At 45.1% G+C, this 16,620-nt stretch overlaps 1 protein-coding gene across 6 annotated transcripts in view; it reads right to left on the reverse strand.

Annotated features, from left to right (window-relative positions):
* The window catches only part of TCOF1 (treacle ribosome biogenesis factor 1), an 87,078-nt gene extending 85,524 nt beyond the window's left edge, over positions 1–1,554 (reverse strand). For 5 of the 6 annotated variants that reach the window (XM_069763573.1, XM_069763572.1, XM_069763571.1 and 2 more), the window contains exon 1: positions 1,383–1,548. In XM_069763573.1, the coding sequence (XP_069619674.1) occupies positions 1,383–1,484 (102 nt within the window). In that variant the 5' untranslated portion in view covers positions 1,485–1,548. Of the gene's footprint in view, positions 1–1,382 lie in introns of all 6 variants that reach the window. The other variant, XM_069763570.1, reaches the window with a different exon arrangement.
* Between the last annotated feature and the right edge of the window lie 15,066 nt (positions 1,555–16,620).

The raw sequence follows: 16,620 nt of genomic DNA on the forward strand, positions 1-16,620 counted from the left end.
GCAACACCATTAAGAAGAGGCACCACTAACCAAACACCATGAAGACCAAGGAGATCTCGAAACAAGTCAGGAGCAAAGTTGTTGAAAAGTACAAGTCAGGGTTGGGTTATAAAAAAAAAATCTCAATCTCTGATGATCCCCTGGAGAACCATCAAATGGAAAGAACATGGTACCACAAAAAACCTGCCAAGAGAGGGCCAACAACCAAAACAGTCAGTCCGGGCAAGGAAGGCATTAATCAGAGAGGCAGCACAGAGACCAAAGGTAGCCCTGAAGGAGCTGCAGAGTTCCCAAGCAGAGACTGGAGTATCTGTCCATATGACCACAATAAGCCGTACACTCCATAGAGGTGGTCTTTATGGATGAGTGGACAGAAAAAAGCCTTTATTACAACACAAAAACTGTAAAGCTTGTTCTGAGTTTACCAAAAGACATGTGGGAGACTCTCCAAGTATATGGAGGAAGGTGCTGTGGTCAGATGGGACCAAAATGTAACTTTTTGGCCACGTTATGTCTGGCGCCAAACCAACACAGCTCATCACCCCAAGAACACCATTCCCACAGTGAAACATGGCGGTGACAGCATCATACTGTGGGGATGTTATGCAGCAGCAGGGACAGGGAAAATGGCCCAAATCGAGGGGAAGACGGATGGAGCAAAACCTGTTTCAGTTTGTCAGTGATTTCAGGCTGGAATGGAGGTTCACCTTCCAACAAGACAATGACCCAAATCAGACCGCTAAAGCAACACTCGAGTGGTGTAAGAGGAAACGTGTAAACGTTCTGGAGTTGGCTAGTAAAAGCCCAGACCTGAGAATCTGTGATCAAACGTGAAGATTGCTGTTCACCAGAGGAAACGATTAACGTGAAGGAGCTGGAGCAGTTTTACCTTGAGGAATGGGCAGAAATCCCAGTGGAAAGCTCATAGAGACTTATCAAAAGCGACTTGCAGCTGTATTTGCCGCAAAAGGAGGCTGTACACAGTACCGACTCTAGGGGGTGAATAGTTTTGCACACTGCAGTTTTTAGTTATTTCGTCCTATTTGCTGTTTGTTGCCCAATAAAAAGACAAACTATTCACAGTTGTAGGAATATTCATTACCTGAACTGGCCCTTCCTTAACCCCTGCAATATAACAGACGTCATCATACAACCTGGCGGCCATATAGTAGTCTGATACTGGGGGGATGGGTCAAATAAAATAATTATATATATAATTCATACAGTTAAAAAGGTTTAAGGCACCAGGTCTGGTCTCTGTAACCAAAGTCTACACCCCCCAGCCTGGCTCCACACAGGGCTGTGCATAATATGACATGTCCAGTGTAGTGGGGCAAATGCAGACGAGTGCAGCCGCCGCAGGCAGCACATGGCTCCCTCACCTCTCCGCTCTCCTCCTGCAGCTTCCTGGCCGTCTCTAACAATCCTTGCTGCAGGAGGTGATTGTGTATGAGCGCCAGCAGCGCCGTGTTGCGCTTCGCCATGATGCTCCCAGAGCCTGCTCTGCCTCCTCCTCAGCCACCACGTGCTTCCGGTAACGCTACTTCCGGGTACAGCTCTCCAGGTGCAGAAAAACGCTACTTCCGGGTACAGCTCTCCAGGTGCATTGTGGGACGGGTGCGCGGCCATGTTTTTTTTTTTTTTTTTTTTTTAAAGAAACTTTATGCACACAAACAACCAACACACAACTGACATTGTTTCGAGTCCCTAGTTCCCAGCGCTGACCTGCGGCTCTCCTGGTGGTCACTGAGGGCTCCTGTCACTTCTGTCCCAGAAGAGCCGCACACCTGAGCCATGACACAGGCCTGCCACGGCCTTCCCTAGTCTGTGACCTGTTCTCCAGCTCTCTCACCGTTTACCTCACATAAAACTGCTGTTTTTCCAAAACTCTCATTTTTTGCACCAAATTTATGGGCAACGCCAAAAAATATGGGGGTGCACCGATACTGAATAACAATGTGTGCAAAAGGAGACTCCGGTAATCACCTCTGTCTTTCCTGTGTGGTTTTTTTTTAACATGACAGGTTCCCTTTAAGACCGGACAACCCCTTTAACCCCTTCCCGCCGCGGCCCTTTTCCGTTTTTGCGTTCTCGTTTTTCGCTCCCTTCCTTCCCAGAACCATAACTTTTTTATTTTTCCGTCAATTTGGCCATGTGAGGGCTTATTTTTTGCGGGACGAGTTGCACTTTTGAACGACATCATTGGTTTTAGCATGTCTTGTACTAGAAAACGGGGAAAAAATTCCAAGTGCGGTGAAATTGCAAAAAAAGTGCAATCCCACACTTGTTTTTTGATTGGCTTTTTTGTTAGGTTCACTTAATACTAAAACTGACCTGATATTTGGATTCTCCAGGTCATTACGAGTTCATAGACACCTAAGGCTAGGTTCAGATTGCGTTGGTGCAATCCGTTTAGCGCCTAGCGCTAGCGGATTGCGCTAACGCAATGTGTTGTAAAGGGGTCGCGTTAAACGTCACCGCTCTCGCAGATCTCCGATCTGCGAGAGCGGGGAACGGACCGCGGGCGCGCCTCGGACGCTGCAAGCAGCGTCCGCGGCGCGCCACAAAACACCGGCACATCGCTAGCGCGTGCCGAAAATGGCACGCGCTAGTGATGCGCGTCCCCATTGCTGTTAATGGGCGCGCTAATGGACGCGTTGCACGGCGTTAATTTCACCGTGCAACGCTGTCCGTTAGCGCGGTCCCATTAACGCAATGGGAACCAAGCCTAACATGTCTAGGTTACGTTTTATCTAAGTGTTGAAAAAAAATTCCAAACTTTGCTAAAAAAAAAAAAAAAAAAAAAAGCGCCATTTTCCGATACCCACAGAATCTCCATTTTTCGTGTTCTTGGGTCAGCTGAGGGCTTATTTTTTGCGTGCTGAGCTGAAGTTTTTAATGATACCACTTTTGTGCAGATACGTTCTTTTGATCTCCCGTTATTGCATTTTAATGCAATGTCGCGGCGACCAAAAAAAGGTAATTCTGGCGTTTCTAATTTTTTTCTCGCTGCGCCATTTAGCGATTAGGTTAATCCTTTCTATTATTGATAGATCGGGCGATTCTGAACGCGGCGATACCAAATATATGTAGGTTTGATTTTTTTTTATTGTTTTATTTTGGATGGGGCGAAAGGGGGGTGATTTAAACCTTTATATTTTTTTTCTTTTTTTCATATTTTTAAAGGGAACCTGTCACCCCGTTTTTTGAGATTGAGATATAAATACTGTTAAATAGGGCCTGTGCTGTGCGTTACTATAGTGTATGTAGTGTACTCTGATTCCCCATGTATGCCGAGAAATACATTACCAAAGTCGGCGTTTTCGCCTGTCAATCAGGCTGGTCTGGTCAGGTGGGCGTGTTCACAGCGTTCTTTTCTTCCCCAGGTTTCCGTTGGTGGCGTAGTGGTGTGCGCATGTCCAAGGTCCGGATTCCCTGTGCCCACGTGAAGACACAGCGCGCGATCTGCGCTGTCATTCCTTTCATCGGTGCGGGCGGCCATCTTCCTGGGGCTGCGCGTGCGCAGATGTAGTGCTCTGCTGCACGGGGCTTCAGGAAAATGGCCGCGGGATGCCGCGCGTGCGCAGAAGAGATCGCGGCGGCCATTTTCCCAAAGCCGAGATGCAAACTCGGCTTTGGGAAAATGGCCGCCGCTATCTCTTCTGCGCACGCGCGGCATCCCGCGGCCATTTTCCTGAAGCCCCGTGCAGCAGAGCACTACATCTGCGCACGCGCGGCCCCAGGAAGATGGCCGCCCGCACCGATGAAAGGAATGACAGCGCAGATCGCGCGCTGTGTCTTCCCGTGGGCACAGGGAATCCGGACCTTGGACATGCGCACACCACTACGCCACCAACGGAAACCTGGGGAAGAAAAGAACGCTGTGAACACGCCCACCTGACCAGACCAGCCTGATTGACAGGCGAAAACGCCGACTTTGGTAATGTATTTCTCGGCATACATGGGGAATCAGGGTACACTACATACACCATAGTAACGCACAGCACAGGCCCTATTTAACAGTATTTATATCTCAATCTCAAAAAACGGGGTGACAGGTTCCCTTTAAAAACATTTTTTTTTTAAACTTTTGCCATGCTTCAATAGCCTCCATGGGGGGGCTAGAAGCTGGCACCACTGGATCGGCTCTGCTACATAGCAGCAATCATCAGATCACTGTTATGTAGCGGAATTGCAGGCTTGCTATGAGCGCCGACCAAAGGGGGGCGCTCACAGCAGGCCAGCATCAGTAACCATAGAGGTCTCAAGGACCTCTATGGTTACCATCCTGATGCATCGCCGACCCCCGATCATGTGACAGGGGTCGGCGATGAGCTCAAATCCGGCCGCGAAGCCGGAAGCGCCGGTTAAATGCCGCTGTCAGCGTTTGACAGCGGCATTTAACAGGTTAATAGCCGCGGCATCTGGATCGCGATTTCACCTGCCGCTATAGCCGCACATGTCAGCTGTTCAAAACAGCTGACATGTTGCGATTTTGATGAGGGCTCACCGCCGGAGCCCACATCAAAGCAGGGGACCCGACATGCGCCATACTCCAGTGTTCATTGCAGCGCTGGAGTGGTGCCATTCATCCAATACTGTGGGCAGGGAACTTTAACCCCCGGGCCATTTTCCATTTTTGCGTTTTTGTTTTTCGCTCCCATTCTTCTCAGAGCCATAACTTCTTTATTTTTCGGTCAATGTGGCCATGTTAGGGCTTGTTTTTTGCAGGACGAGTTGTACTTTTGAACGACGCCATTAGTTTTAACATATCGTGTACTGGAAAACAGGCATTTTGAATTTTTTTTTTCATTACGCCGTTTACCTATCAGGTTAATCCTTTTTTTATTGACAGATCGGGCAATTCTGAACGCGGCGATACCAAATATGTGTATGTTTGATTTTTTTTGATTTTTTTTTGAATGGGGCAAAAAGGGGGATGATTTGAACTTTTATTTTTTTTTAAACATTTTTTTTGCATGCCTCAATAGTGTCCATGGGAGACTAGAAGCTGTCATAACCCGATCGGCTCTGCTACATGCAGGCAATGATCAGATTATTATTATTATTTATTGTTATAATGCCATTTATTCCATGGCGCTTTACATGTGAGGAGGGGTATTCATAATAAAAACAAGTACAATAATCTTAAACAATACAAGTCATAACTGGTACAGGAGGAGAGAGGACCCTGCCCGCGAGGGCTCACAATAATAATAATAATAATAATCTTTATTTTTATATAGCGCTAACATATTCCGCAGCGCTTTACATTTAGCACACATTATCACTGTCCCAGATGGGGCTCACAATCTAAATTCCCTAGTCTTTGGAATGTGGGAGGAAACCGGAGTGCCCGGAGGAAACCCATGCAAACACGGAGAGAACATACAAACTCTTTGCAGATGTTGTTCTGGGTGGGATTAGAACCCAGGACTCCAGCGCTGCAAGGCTGCTGTGCTAACCACTGCGCCACCGTGCTGCCCGATCTACAAGGGATGGGTGAGGATACAGTAGGTGAGGGTAGAGCTGGTTGTGCAGTGGTTTGGTCGATCGGTGGTTACTACAGGTTGAAGGCTTGTCGGAAGAGGTGGGTCTTCAGGTTCTTTTTGAAGGTTTCGGTGGTAGGCGAGAGTCTGATGTGTTGTGGTAGAGAGTTCCAGAGTAGGGGTGATACGCGAGAGAAATCTTGTATACGATTGTGAGAAGAGGAGATAAGAGGGGAGTAGAGAAGGAGATCTTGTGAGGATCGGAGGTTGCGTGCAGGTAAGTACCGGGAGACGAGGTCACAGATCTATGGAGGAGACAGGTTGTGGATGGCTTTGTACGTCATGGTTAGGGTTTTGTAGTGGAGTTTCTGGGCAATGGGGAGCCAGTGCAGGGATTGACAGAGGGGAGAGGCCGGGGAATAGCGAGGGGGACAGGTAGATTAGTCGGGCAGCAGAGTTTAGAATAGATTGGAGGGGTGCGAGAGTGTTAGAGGGGAGGTCCCAGAGCAGAAGGTTACAGTAGTCAAGGCGAGAGATGATGAGGGCATGGACTAGGGTTTTGCAGATTCTTGGTTGAGGAATGTACGGATTCGTGAAATATTTTTGAGTTGAAGTCGGCAGGAAGTGGAAAGGGCTTGGATATGTGGTTTAAAGGAGAGATCAGCGTCAAGGATCACCTGTCATCACAGATCACCTGTGTGTATCAGAAATGCTCAATTGCTGTGAGCGCCGACCACTGGCAATCTGGCTATGACATCCATAGAGGTCTGCTGGAGACCTCTGGTTGTCATGCCAACCCATTGGCGACCCGCAATCATGTGACAAGGTCACCGATGGGTGGGAGTTCCGTTGCGCTTCCAGAGATTGACAGCAGCATTTAACGGGTTAACAGCCGCAGTTGGATCACAATTCCACCCACGGCTGTTAGAGTTCAAAACAGCTGATATGTACCGGGAAAGATGTCGGATCAGCGCCGGAGCCCATATCAAAGGGAGGGAGTCCAACATGGGCGTATTATTACGCCCAACATCGGGAAGGGGTTGTCCGATCTTTAGGTAAAAGTCTACAGTGACTCTGTGAGTCAATGTCACTGCAGACTTGTGAATCCTCACATCACATGTGAAGTGCTTGCTGTGAGGACTCTGGCGTCGATTTGCACCTTCCTGGCCACATTCCGACTAGTCTGTGTCCAGTGTCGCTACATGCAAATGCATTGAGTGAGGCTGCACCCATCTAGTTGGCATGTATGCAAATCATATACTTGTGATTCATGTGAATCCTCACAGCACAAATGATGGGATGAGATGCATGTCCCAGTGGACTGTGCCACACATGATGGAACTGAGCCATGCATCTAGTCCCATCCTGTGTGATACACTCCAAAGAGCCCGGTATCTAATCCCATCATGTGATATACTACGCTTAGCTCTGTATCTAATCCTATTATGGGATATACTACGCTTAGCTCTGTATCTAATCCCATCATGTGATACACTGCGCTGAGCCCTGTATCTAATCCCATGCTTAGCTCTGTATCTGGATCGCCCCCGTAGGGCAGTGGGGTACTTGGTACCGGGTCCTTCAGTTCTCAAGGGGATGTCACAGTGGCTGACCCAGTCCGTGGCTCTCGGGAGGTCCGTTGTAAAAGGGAAAGGTCTTTAAAGGGATAATGTTCGTGACGCCACCTGTGGTATTCGGTCAGGATGACCGACGCTGCTTAGGGGTCCGCTGGGGGTGATGTGATGGCAGCTAGATGGTATACCTTCCCACAGGTGAAGTATGTCCCCAGGGCTTCCCAGAGGTGTAGATGGTGGATGGTGAGAGGCGCAGTGAAGAACGAGGAAACAAGGTTGCGGTCTCTTTACCTTTACTGAAGGCTTCAGCATCCACAGTCCAGAGCACTGGATCACAGGGCAGGCAGAGTCCGGCCGGTCCGAAGGCAATTCCAGAGTCCCCTTATCCAGGTGGAAATCAGTAGCCTTCCTCTAGCGCCTGGGTGTTGTAGTACCTCCCTGCTGAGCAACTCGGTAAGGTCCTCACAACTGTTGTAGATGTTCTAGATGTTATGTCTCTTTCTCTGTCCCCCAGATGGATAGGAACAAACCCGTATGACTGGTGGCCTGAGGCTTTTTACAGGGACTCTAGCACGCCCGGCTCCCACAAGTTGCCACCGTGCCTCCTGGGTATAGGTGCGGATCAGTAACTTGAAATTAGCTGTTCTGCCGGTCTCTGGATCAAGACATAAAGACTGTTGCTCTCTCGGTGTTCCGGCTACCGGATCCTGCGCCTCAGAAGGCGGCAGCCTGTGTACGGCAGAACTCCTTCTGGTTTTCTCTCCTTTTGCTATGACTTCTTCACCCTCTCTACAATACAATTCGCTGTTCATGTCCTTTCTTAGGATGCTGCCGCATGTGGGGCAGGCGCAGTTCCTTGGCCTTCTGTCTAGGCCTCTGACAGACTCCCACCCCTGTCAGGGACCAACCCTGTCAGCAACTACTCGATGTTCCTCCTTCCTCTCTGTCTGCCTGACAGGAACTGACTAACTTCCTATCCAGACCACCAGTTTTACTGAATTGTGAAGAGTGCCCTAATAAATAGGAGCATAGCTCCCCCTGGTGGACTGGAGTATGAAATGAGTTGTATGTATGTGTTACCTGGTAAAGAGATCTCCTTTATTGCCTTCAAACATAACATCACTCCCCCCTAGAGGGAAATGTCATTACTGAAACGACCAGGACCCTGGGGCGCTGCATATCTAATCCCATCATGTGATACACTATGCTGAGCCCTGTATCTAATCCCATCATGTGATATACTACGCTGAGCCCTGTATCTAATTCCATCATGTGATACACTATGCTGAGCCCTGTATCTAATCCCATCATGTTATATACTATGCTGAGCCCTGTATCTAATCCCATCATGTTATATACTATGCTGAGCCCTGTATCTAATCCCATCATGTGGGCAGCACGGTGGCGCAGTGGTTAGCACAGCAGCCTTGCAGCGCTGGGGTCCTGGGTTCTAATCCCACCCAGGACAACATCTGCAAAGAGTTTGTATGTTCTCTCCGTGTTTGCGTGGGTTTCCTCTGGGCACTCCGGTTTCCTCCCACATTCCAAAGACATACTGATAGGAATTCTAGATTGTGAGCCCAATCGGGGACAGTGATGATAATGTGTGCAAAACTGTAAAGCGCTGCGGAATATGTTAGCGCTATATAAAAATAAAGATTATTATTATGTGATACACTGCGCTGAGCCCTGTATCTAATCCCATGCTTATCTCTGTATCCCATCATGTGATATACTACACTGAGCCCTGTATATAATCCCATCATGTGATACAGTATGCTGAGCCCTGTATCTAATCCCATGCTTAGCTCTGTATCTAATCCCAGCATGTGATACAATCCGCAGATCTAATCCCAGGATACAGAGAGCAGCACCGATTAACAGCAGTCCTCGGTGACAATATCCACATCTCAGTATCACTTTGCAGTCACCAGTAATATCTCCGCACTGTGATCCTAAACTTCATCCTTCCTTATCCTTCTGTAAATGCCCAGAAGGGGAGGAGACATCAGACACGTGTGACAAGACTCCGCCCACATTTACTGCAGTCATAATGCAGCACACTAGGTTTTCATTGCACATTTAAGTAGCTGCTCCCCCTAGTGTTTAAAAGTGGAGAGACTATCAAAACTTTTAACATTTTTCAGATTTTATACCATTAAAAAAAGTTACTATTTTTTTAAAGAAAAAATTAACGCTTTACATTTTTCAATTGTTGAAAATTTTCTTTTTGATGACATGTTCCCTTTAATGCACTGCAGTCTGATATAATATCTTTAAAATTGAATATTGAATATTCTTTTCATCATGCAAACATGACCACCGTGGAGATGTCTGCTTTGTGTGACTAGTCCAGTAACAGCAATGTCCATCAAACCAGCTGACAAAGGTGGTGCTGTCGTAATGGATACATCATCATACATCACGGAGATTAAATGGCCAACGTAGTTTTAGTTCATTTGATGCTATCTCTTTGTACACAGTTATTGATCATGAGAGTGGCTTGCAGGCTGTTAAATATTGCAAGGTATTGCATTTCCCATTGAAAGTATCACATTTATTATTCAATTGCTTGAGTTTGTGTTGCAACATAACTACTTTCTTTTGGTGATGGCTGCTACAAACCATAAAGGGGACCGCAATGGGCACGAATATAGTGCCCGCATATGCAAACATTGTTATGGGGGTTCTATATGAGTGTCTTGTGTATGTCTGCCACCACTTCCAACATGTTCTTAGATTGTGGCAGTACACTGACGATATCTTCCTCATTTGGGATGATACTATGGATGAGTTATCTCCTTTTCTTAGTTTTTTGAAAATTCAAGGTGGAATGCCCCACACCATTATTTCAATTTGGAAATCATTTTTTTGTTTATTATTTATGTATCATGTTTTTATTATTATCCTTTTACTTTCATTAATTAAATAAAAATGATGTTTTTTTTCCATATTTCTCTTCTATTTTTTTAAATTTGTGTTTTGGGTCTAATACTGATGAGCCTAAATCTTCCAAAATCACTCTAACCCTTTTATTTAGTGCCACAGTTCAATATTTTACTTTGTTTATATTCTATTGATGTGGATGGATTATTGTACATATTATACACTTATGCCTTGGGGAATTGCTGTACTATTTATGTCTACATGGTGGGATCATAACCGATAAGTCCTTAGAGGTTATGGGAAACGTCTGTGCCCATTATTTAGGGATACGCCCTCTTCCCTATTTTTAGCCTTGGGAAACTCTGCTTCCCGGTCTGTCAGAATGACCCCAGGGTAATCCCATGGACTCGGATCTTTATCCACCTTATCTGTGACAATTTATGGCTATATATTCCCAATAAGGCTGTGTTTTTTGTTACTGGTATATGTACCTTTTTCCAACCAGAACACTCTAAATCTACAAGCCCAATTGTGCTTTGAACCCACTAACACTACTCTATATTGCCACAGAGGGCGCTGTTCTATCTCTACTCGCTCTAGTTTTGTCAGCTTATGTTATACCCTTTTCAAATATGGCGTTACTGCTCCTCTATAGGCTGATGAGCCTGACCATTAGTTTACTTATTCCCTGTCATAATGACCCTACTGGGATCTCGGTACATGCGTGCACCATAGGGATTTGGAGCCCTTGACCTCTGGTGATCTTCCCGCACTGGATCTACTTTTTTCTTAATTAATATTTGCGTCCCTCAGATTTGCAGCGTGGGTGTTGCATTAATGTATATTATATTTATTAGATTCCCTTAGGTTTGTGAGCCACAGTTCTGAGTGTGACATGACAGCTTCATATATTTCCAATGCACGGCCAGTCCGTGCATTGTGGCCTGAGCTCTGTCCCATTTTTACTGATGTCTGAATGCGCCATGACTTTTACGCACTTAATTGATTGATTTATGCCATTATGCTAATGTTTATATCTATTTATACTGCTACATTATATGATCTGATTGACTAAGGCTCTGTGGAGCCAAAACGTAGCCATGGCACACACGGACTAATTCAAGCTATTGGGCCGCAACCTATAGGCTGGCGCCATTCTTCAGTTTTAGGGCTACCGCTGATCGATCTATCTATCTATCTATCTATCTATCTATCTATCTATCTATCTATCTATCTATCTATCTATCTAGAGATTCAAAAAAAGAGGCAGCACTCCATTATTCAAGTGAAAAAATGTGGAAGGTTTTAATCAACCCACATAGCCGGGCGACGTTTCAGCTCCATCTGAGCCTTTCTCTGGCTTGAGAAAGGCTCAGAAGCTTGGAATGTCAGTTTAGGTGGACGGCTATGTCTTGGTAGGTTTGCAGTTGTGCCATACTCCTTCTATTTTTGGATGCAAGATGGAAGCAAGGTTCTATTCCAGGACGGACCCTGGAGCCATTGCAGCTGACCCCCAAAGGGACAGAGCAGCAGGACTGTCCAGAAACAGAGTATGCGGTTGGTAGGCAGATGCAGAGAAGAAGAGAGAAGCAGCCACGAGGCCCATGGTCACTCTGGAGCAGCTGCACAGATCCACAGCTCAGGTGGGAGAATCTGTCCACAGGACCATTAATAGTCTTATATTCCACAAATTTGACCTTTATGTAAGAGTGGCAAGAAGAAAGTCAATTTTGAATGCAAGCCATAAGAACTCCCATGTGCAGTTTGCAAAAAGCCATGTAGGGGACACAGCTAAAATGGGGAAAAAGGTGCTATGGTCAGATGAGACCAAAGTAGAACTTTTTAGGTAAATGTAAAATGCTATGTGTAGCAGAAAACTAATACTGCACTATAACTTGACAGCACAATCCCCAGCGTCAAACATGGTGGTGGCAGCATCATCCTGTGGGGATGCTTTTCTTCAGCAAACTGGTCAGGGCGGATAGGAAGATGGATGTAGCTAAATACAGGGCAATCCTGGAGGAAAACCTGTTAGAGGCTGCAAAAGACTTGAGACTGGGGAATAGGTTCACCTTCCACCAGGACAACGACCCTAAACATCCTGCCAGAGCAACAATGGATTGTTTAGATCAAAGCATATTCATGTGCGTGAATGGCCCAGTCACAGTCCAGACCTAAATCTCATTGAGAATATGTCACAAGTAGTGATGAGCGAATATACTCGTTACTCTAGATTTCCCGAGCACGCTCGGGTGTCCTCCGAGTATTTTTTAGTGCTCGGAGATTTCGTTTTCTTCGCCGCAGCTTAATGGTTTACATCTGTTAGCCAGCATAAGTACATGTGGGGGTTGCCTGGTTGCTAGGGAATCCCCACATGTAATCAAGCTGGCTAGTAGATGTAAATCATTTAGCTGCGGAGAAGAAAACTAAATCTCCGAGTGCTAAAAAATACTCGGAGGACACCCGAGCGTGCTCGGGAAATCTAGAGTAACGAGTATATTCGCTCATCACTAGGGGCAAGGCTTGAAAGTTGCTGATCATAGACGCCTCCATCCAATCTCACTGAGCGAGAGTGAGTGTGCAAAGAAGAATGGGCAAAAATGTCAGCCTCTAAATGTGCAGCGCTGGTGTAGACATACCCCCAAAGACTCCCAGCAGTCATTTCAGTGAAAGTTGGTCCTACAGAATATTGACTCATGGGAGCTGAATACAAATGCACGTCACAATTTTCAGATTTATATTTTTAAAATATTTCTAAAACCACGTATAATTTCCTTTACTCTTTACAAATACTTGCTACATTGTGTTGGAATATCACATAAAATCCCAATAAAATACATTTAAGTTTGTGGGTGTAATGTGAAAAAATGTGGAAAAGTACACGGGGTATGAATACGTTTGAAAGTCATTTTTGCTATTAGGTTTTGCAGTAAATGAATGTTTGAAAAATGATTTGGGCACAAAACCATTTTTTTTATTGTGGATTTTGGATTGTCAGAACATATGATGGATTTCTGTTGCGTGAGAATCCCGAATCTCACTATAAGACTAATGAATGTGAAGCTATAATCTCGTTGGTCCCCTGTCCCTGTAAGGGTGCAAGCACGGAGGAAAATGATGCCCAACATACTTTAATCAGTACAATTTTTCTAATAAGGATGTGTGACTAATTGACAAATAATGACTTTCTACCAGAGGAACAAGTCTGTAGCGTCTTCAAATTGTCCCATTAACATTTCAAAGCCTTGATATTTCCTGTATTTTGAATGACGACCGTATCCAATTCCGTTACTTAATTTGGCGTTCTAATTAATTTATTAATAGCATTTCAGACTCTTCAGATTTCACAGTGTTACAAATATATTTTAGAACTTGGCAAAGCAAATTAAATGATTCCTATGTGCAATTTAAAGAGCCAAACGCTACGTATCGTTGCTTTGATATCCATGTTTACGACCACTCCTATAGTGACAGTTAGTTAGCTGTTAGTGGTCGTAGCCATGGATACCTAAGCTACAACAATGCCCTGCACATGAGGCAAGGGGCATAATGAATCAAGAAGAATTATACTACATTTCTAATTGGAGGTATTTGATACTATTATTATTACACCATATACATAAGTATATACTGTGAGTATGTACCAGCATCCAGCAATGAATAAACTGTACACTCAAATATATATCAGTAGTGAAGAAACTACATAAGTATATGCAAGCATTCTGCATTGAATAATCTGTACACATAAATATGTATCAGTAGTGATAAATTCATATACATACAGTTGAAACCAGAAGTTTACATACACTATATGAAAAGACACATATGCACATCCGTCCTCTATATATTATCTCCAGTGGAGACATTTAAAATAGAAAAAAAAAATTGACTTCAGCAGCATTATCGGAAGTTCTTTTCTAGCGAACTATTCTAAAAGCACATATTTTGTTTGTTGCCACGGAAACCAGCACTTTATCCTAAAATTCAAACCTTTTTTTTCCTGACATGGAATGGGCGGGACGACTTGCCGTTGATTGGGAATGAAGGCACCTTACACAAAAGCTTAAATGCTACTTTAGTTTCCTATTAAGCCGAACTTTATTCAAGCAAGTTAAAAATATCCATGGCGCAAAAAAAACACAAAAACTACCTACCTGGGCTGCCGAGTGCCCGGGAGCAATCAATGCAGGTACAGACGTCTTGCCAGCGCCGAGCCATCAAAAGATGACGTGTCGGTTCACCTGCAGACCAAAGTCTTTTTTGGTAATTATTTTAGAAAAAAAATAAAATCGTGCCCCCATTACGCTCGTTCTATTAACCTTTCACCTGTCGGTTTTCTTGTCATTAATCCTGACTCATGAGCAAATTACAGGAATTAGTTTTTGTAAAGCCCAAAAAAAAGCTCCCGTCTGAGTATGGATTATTGGGATTAGAACACCCAGTGTAGAGGATTTTCAGAGCGAGACGTCGCTCAGGCAGCCGGCATTGATTTTGGTGACAAAATGAGAAAAGTCTCGCAACGAATTTCCCGTACACAAAGAGCAATGTGTTGATTGTTAATGGGCCGCTCAATGTGCACGGTGTGAGGTTTGATTTTTAACGCTTTCAATGTTTTTTTCCTCCCACCCACATCCAATTATCTGAAAAAAATTGCACAGACTGATATTGATTTTTTATTTTAAGTACAAGAACAAATGGCACTTGGTGATAAGCACGAGGCTGAGTACAGCGGGTCCGAAATGGACAGCACCAAAGTTTATACATGGGGTGTACATAACAACGAGGCATCCAATGGGGCTACAGAGGAGAGGACAACCACCCTTAATGGGGTCTACATCCTCTTCGCTTCTTGGTGGAGAGACCCTGTGTAAGACAGACCCAAGGAAGGGTGTGGAAGGCACTTAAAAAGCATCTATAACCACTTCGGGGCTGTTTTTTATTTAAAGAGGTGTTCTCAAGTTTTAAAGTTATCTCCTATCTTTGGGATAGGGGATCGCTGAGGGTCCAACTGCCATGGCGCTCACCGATCTCAAGAATCAGGGCTCTGGAGAGCCCTGGCTGAATGGATAACATTCCGATCATTGAGGGTCTGACTGCCATGGCCCCCAACAATCTCGAGAATCAAGGCTGTGAAGAGTCCTCGCTGAATGGATAACATTACGATCACTGAGAATCCGACTGCCATGGCGCCCACCGATCTCAAGAATCAGGGCTCTCGAGAGCCCTGGCTGAATGGATAACATTCCGATCATTGAGGGTCTGACTGCCATGGCCCCCAACGATCTCGAGAATCAAGGTTATGAAGAGCCCTGGCTGAATGGATAACATTACGATCACTGAGAATCCGACTGCCATGGCCCCCACCGATCTTGAGAACCAAGGTTCTGAAGAGCCCTGCCTGAATGGAGAGAAGATTGATCATGTGCGCTACGAAGCCATACATTCTTAATGGGAGCGCCAGAGATTGCTGACCACTTCCAGACCAGATATCAGCTAATTGGTGGGGGGTGTCGGGCTTCGGACCTCAGTGATCTTATATTATCTGAAAGTCATGACTTATACCGTGGATTGCTCATCAATATGTTGAGTCCATGACAATTTCTTTAATGGGCCATCCATTTACTGCATCTGCAAAGTGGTTCTCTGATAGTAAGAACAATTTTTTATACGGTTCCATAAAGGGAACCTGTCATATGAAAAATTATTATTAACCTGCAGATATGGGGTCAATATGCAGGTTAATAGCGTTACAAACCTGTCCGACACCTGATCGTAGAACCTCACTGCCGGGAGGAAATTAACTTTATTTCCCCCGGCAGCATTCTGCATTCAGTCATAGGGGCAGTGCCTGTGTGGTTTCAGCCACCACTCGATACATCTTGAGCGGCAGCTGTAACCATGAACCCGGCACTGACTGACAGCTGGCCCTAATGATGATCCTGTTGTCAGTCAGTGCTGGGGGCGCAATTACAGATGCCGTTCACTATACAGAGAGAAGACTGAAAATGCGCTGCCCCTATGACTCAATACAGAATGCTGCCAGGCAGGGCCGGCTCCAGGTTTTCATAGGCCCTTGGCGAAAGAGCCCCGGTGGGCCCCTTTAACACATACCACAATTCATAATATACGGATACGGCAGAGAAATATAGGAATAGTACAATGCCCAAGATTTCACTTAATTCTTACATTACATGAGTGATATCTATTGTGAATTCTACATTAGCTTAGAAACCGGATAGTATAGTGCTCTATACAGAATAATGAGCCTCATATATTGCCCTGTTCAATAAAATGGCCCCATATAGTGCTCCATACAGTATAATTGGTACCACATAGTCCTCTATACAGAATAATGAGCCCCATATATTGCTCCAAACAGAATAATGAGCCCAATATTATGCTCCATACAGAATTATGAGCCTCATATAATGCTCCATACAGTATAATGGGCACCACAGAGTGCTCCATACAGAATGAGCCGCATATATTGTTCCATACTGAATTGACCACATATAATTCTCCATACAGTATATGATGGGCCCCATCTATTGCTCCATATATAATGGGCCTCATATAATGCTCCATACAGTATATGATCGGCCCCATACAGTATACTGAGTCCCATATATTGCTCCATACAGAATCGGCCCCATATGATGCTCCATACAGAA

The sequence above is a fragment of the Ranitomeya imitator genome, chromosome 4 (assembly GCF_032444005.1).
Source record: "Ranitomeya imitator isolate aRanImi1 chromosome 4, aRanImi1.pri, whole genome shotgun sequence".
NCBI lineage: Eukaryota > Metazoa > Chordata > Amphibia > Anura > Dendrobatidae > Ranitomeya > Ranitomeya imitator.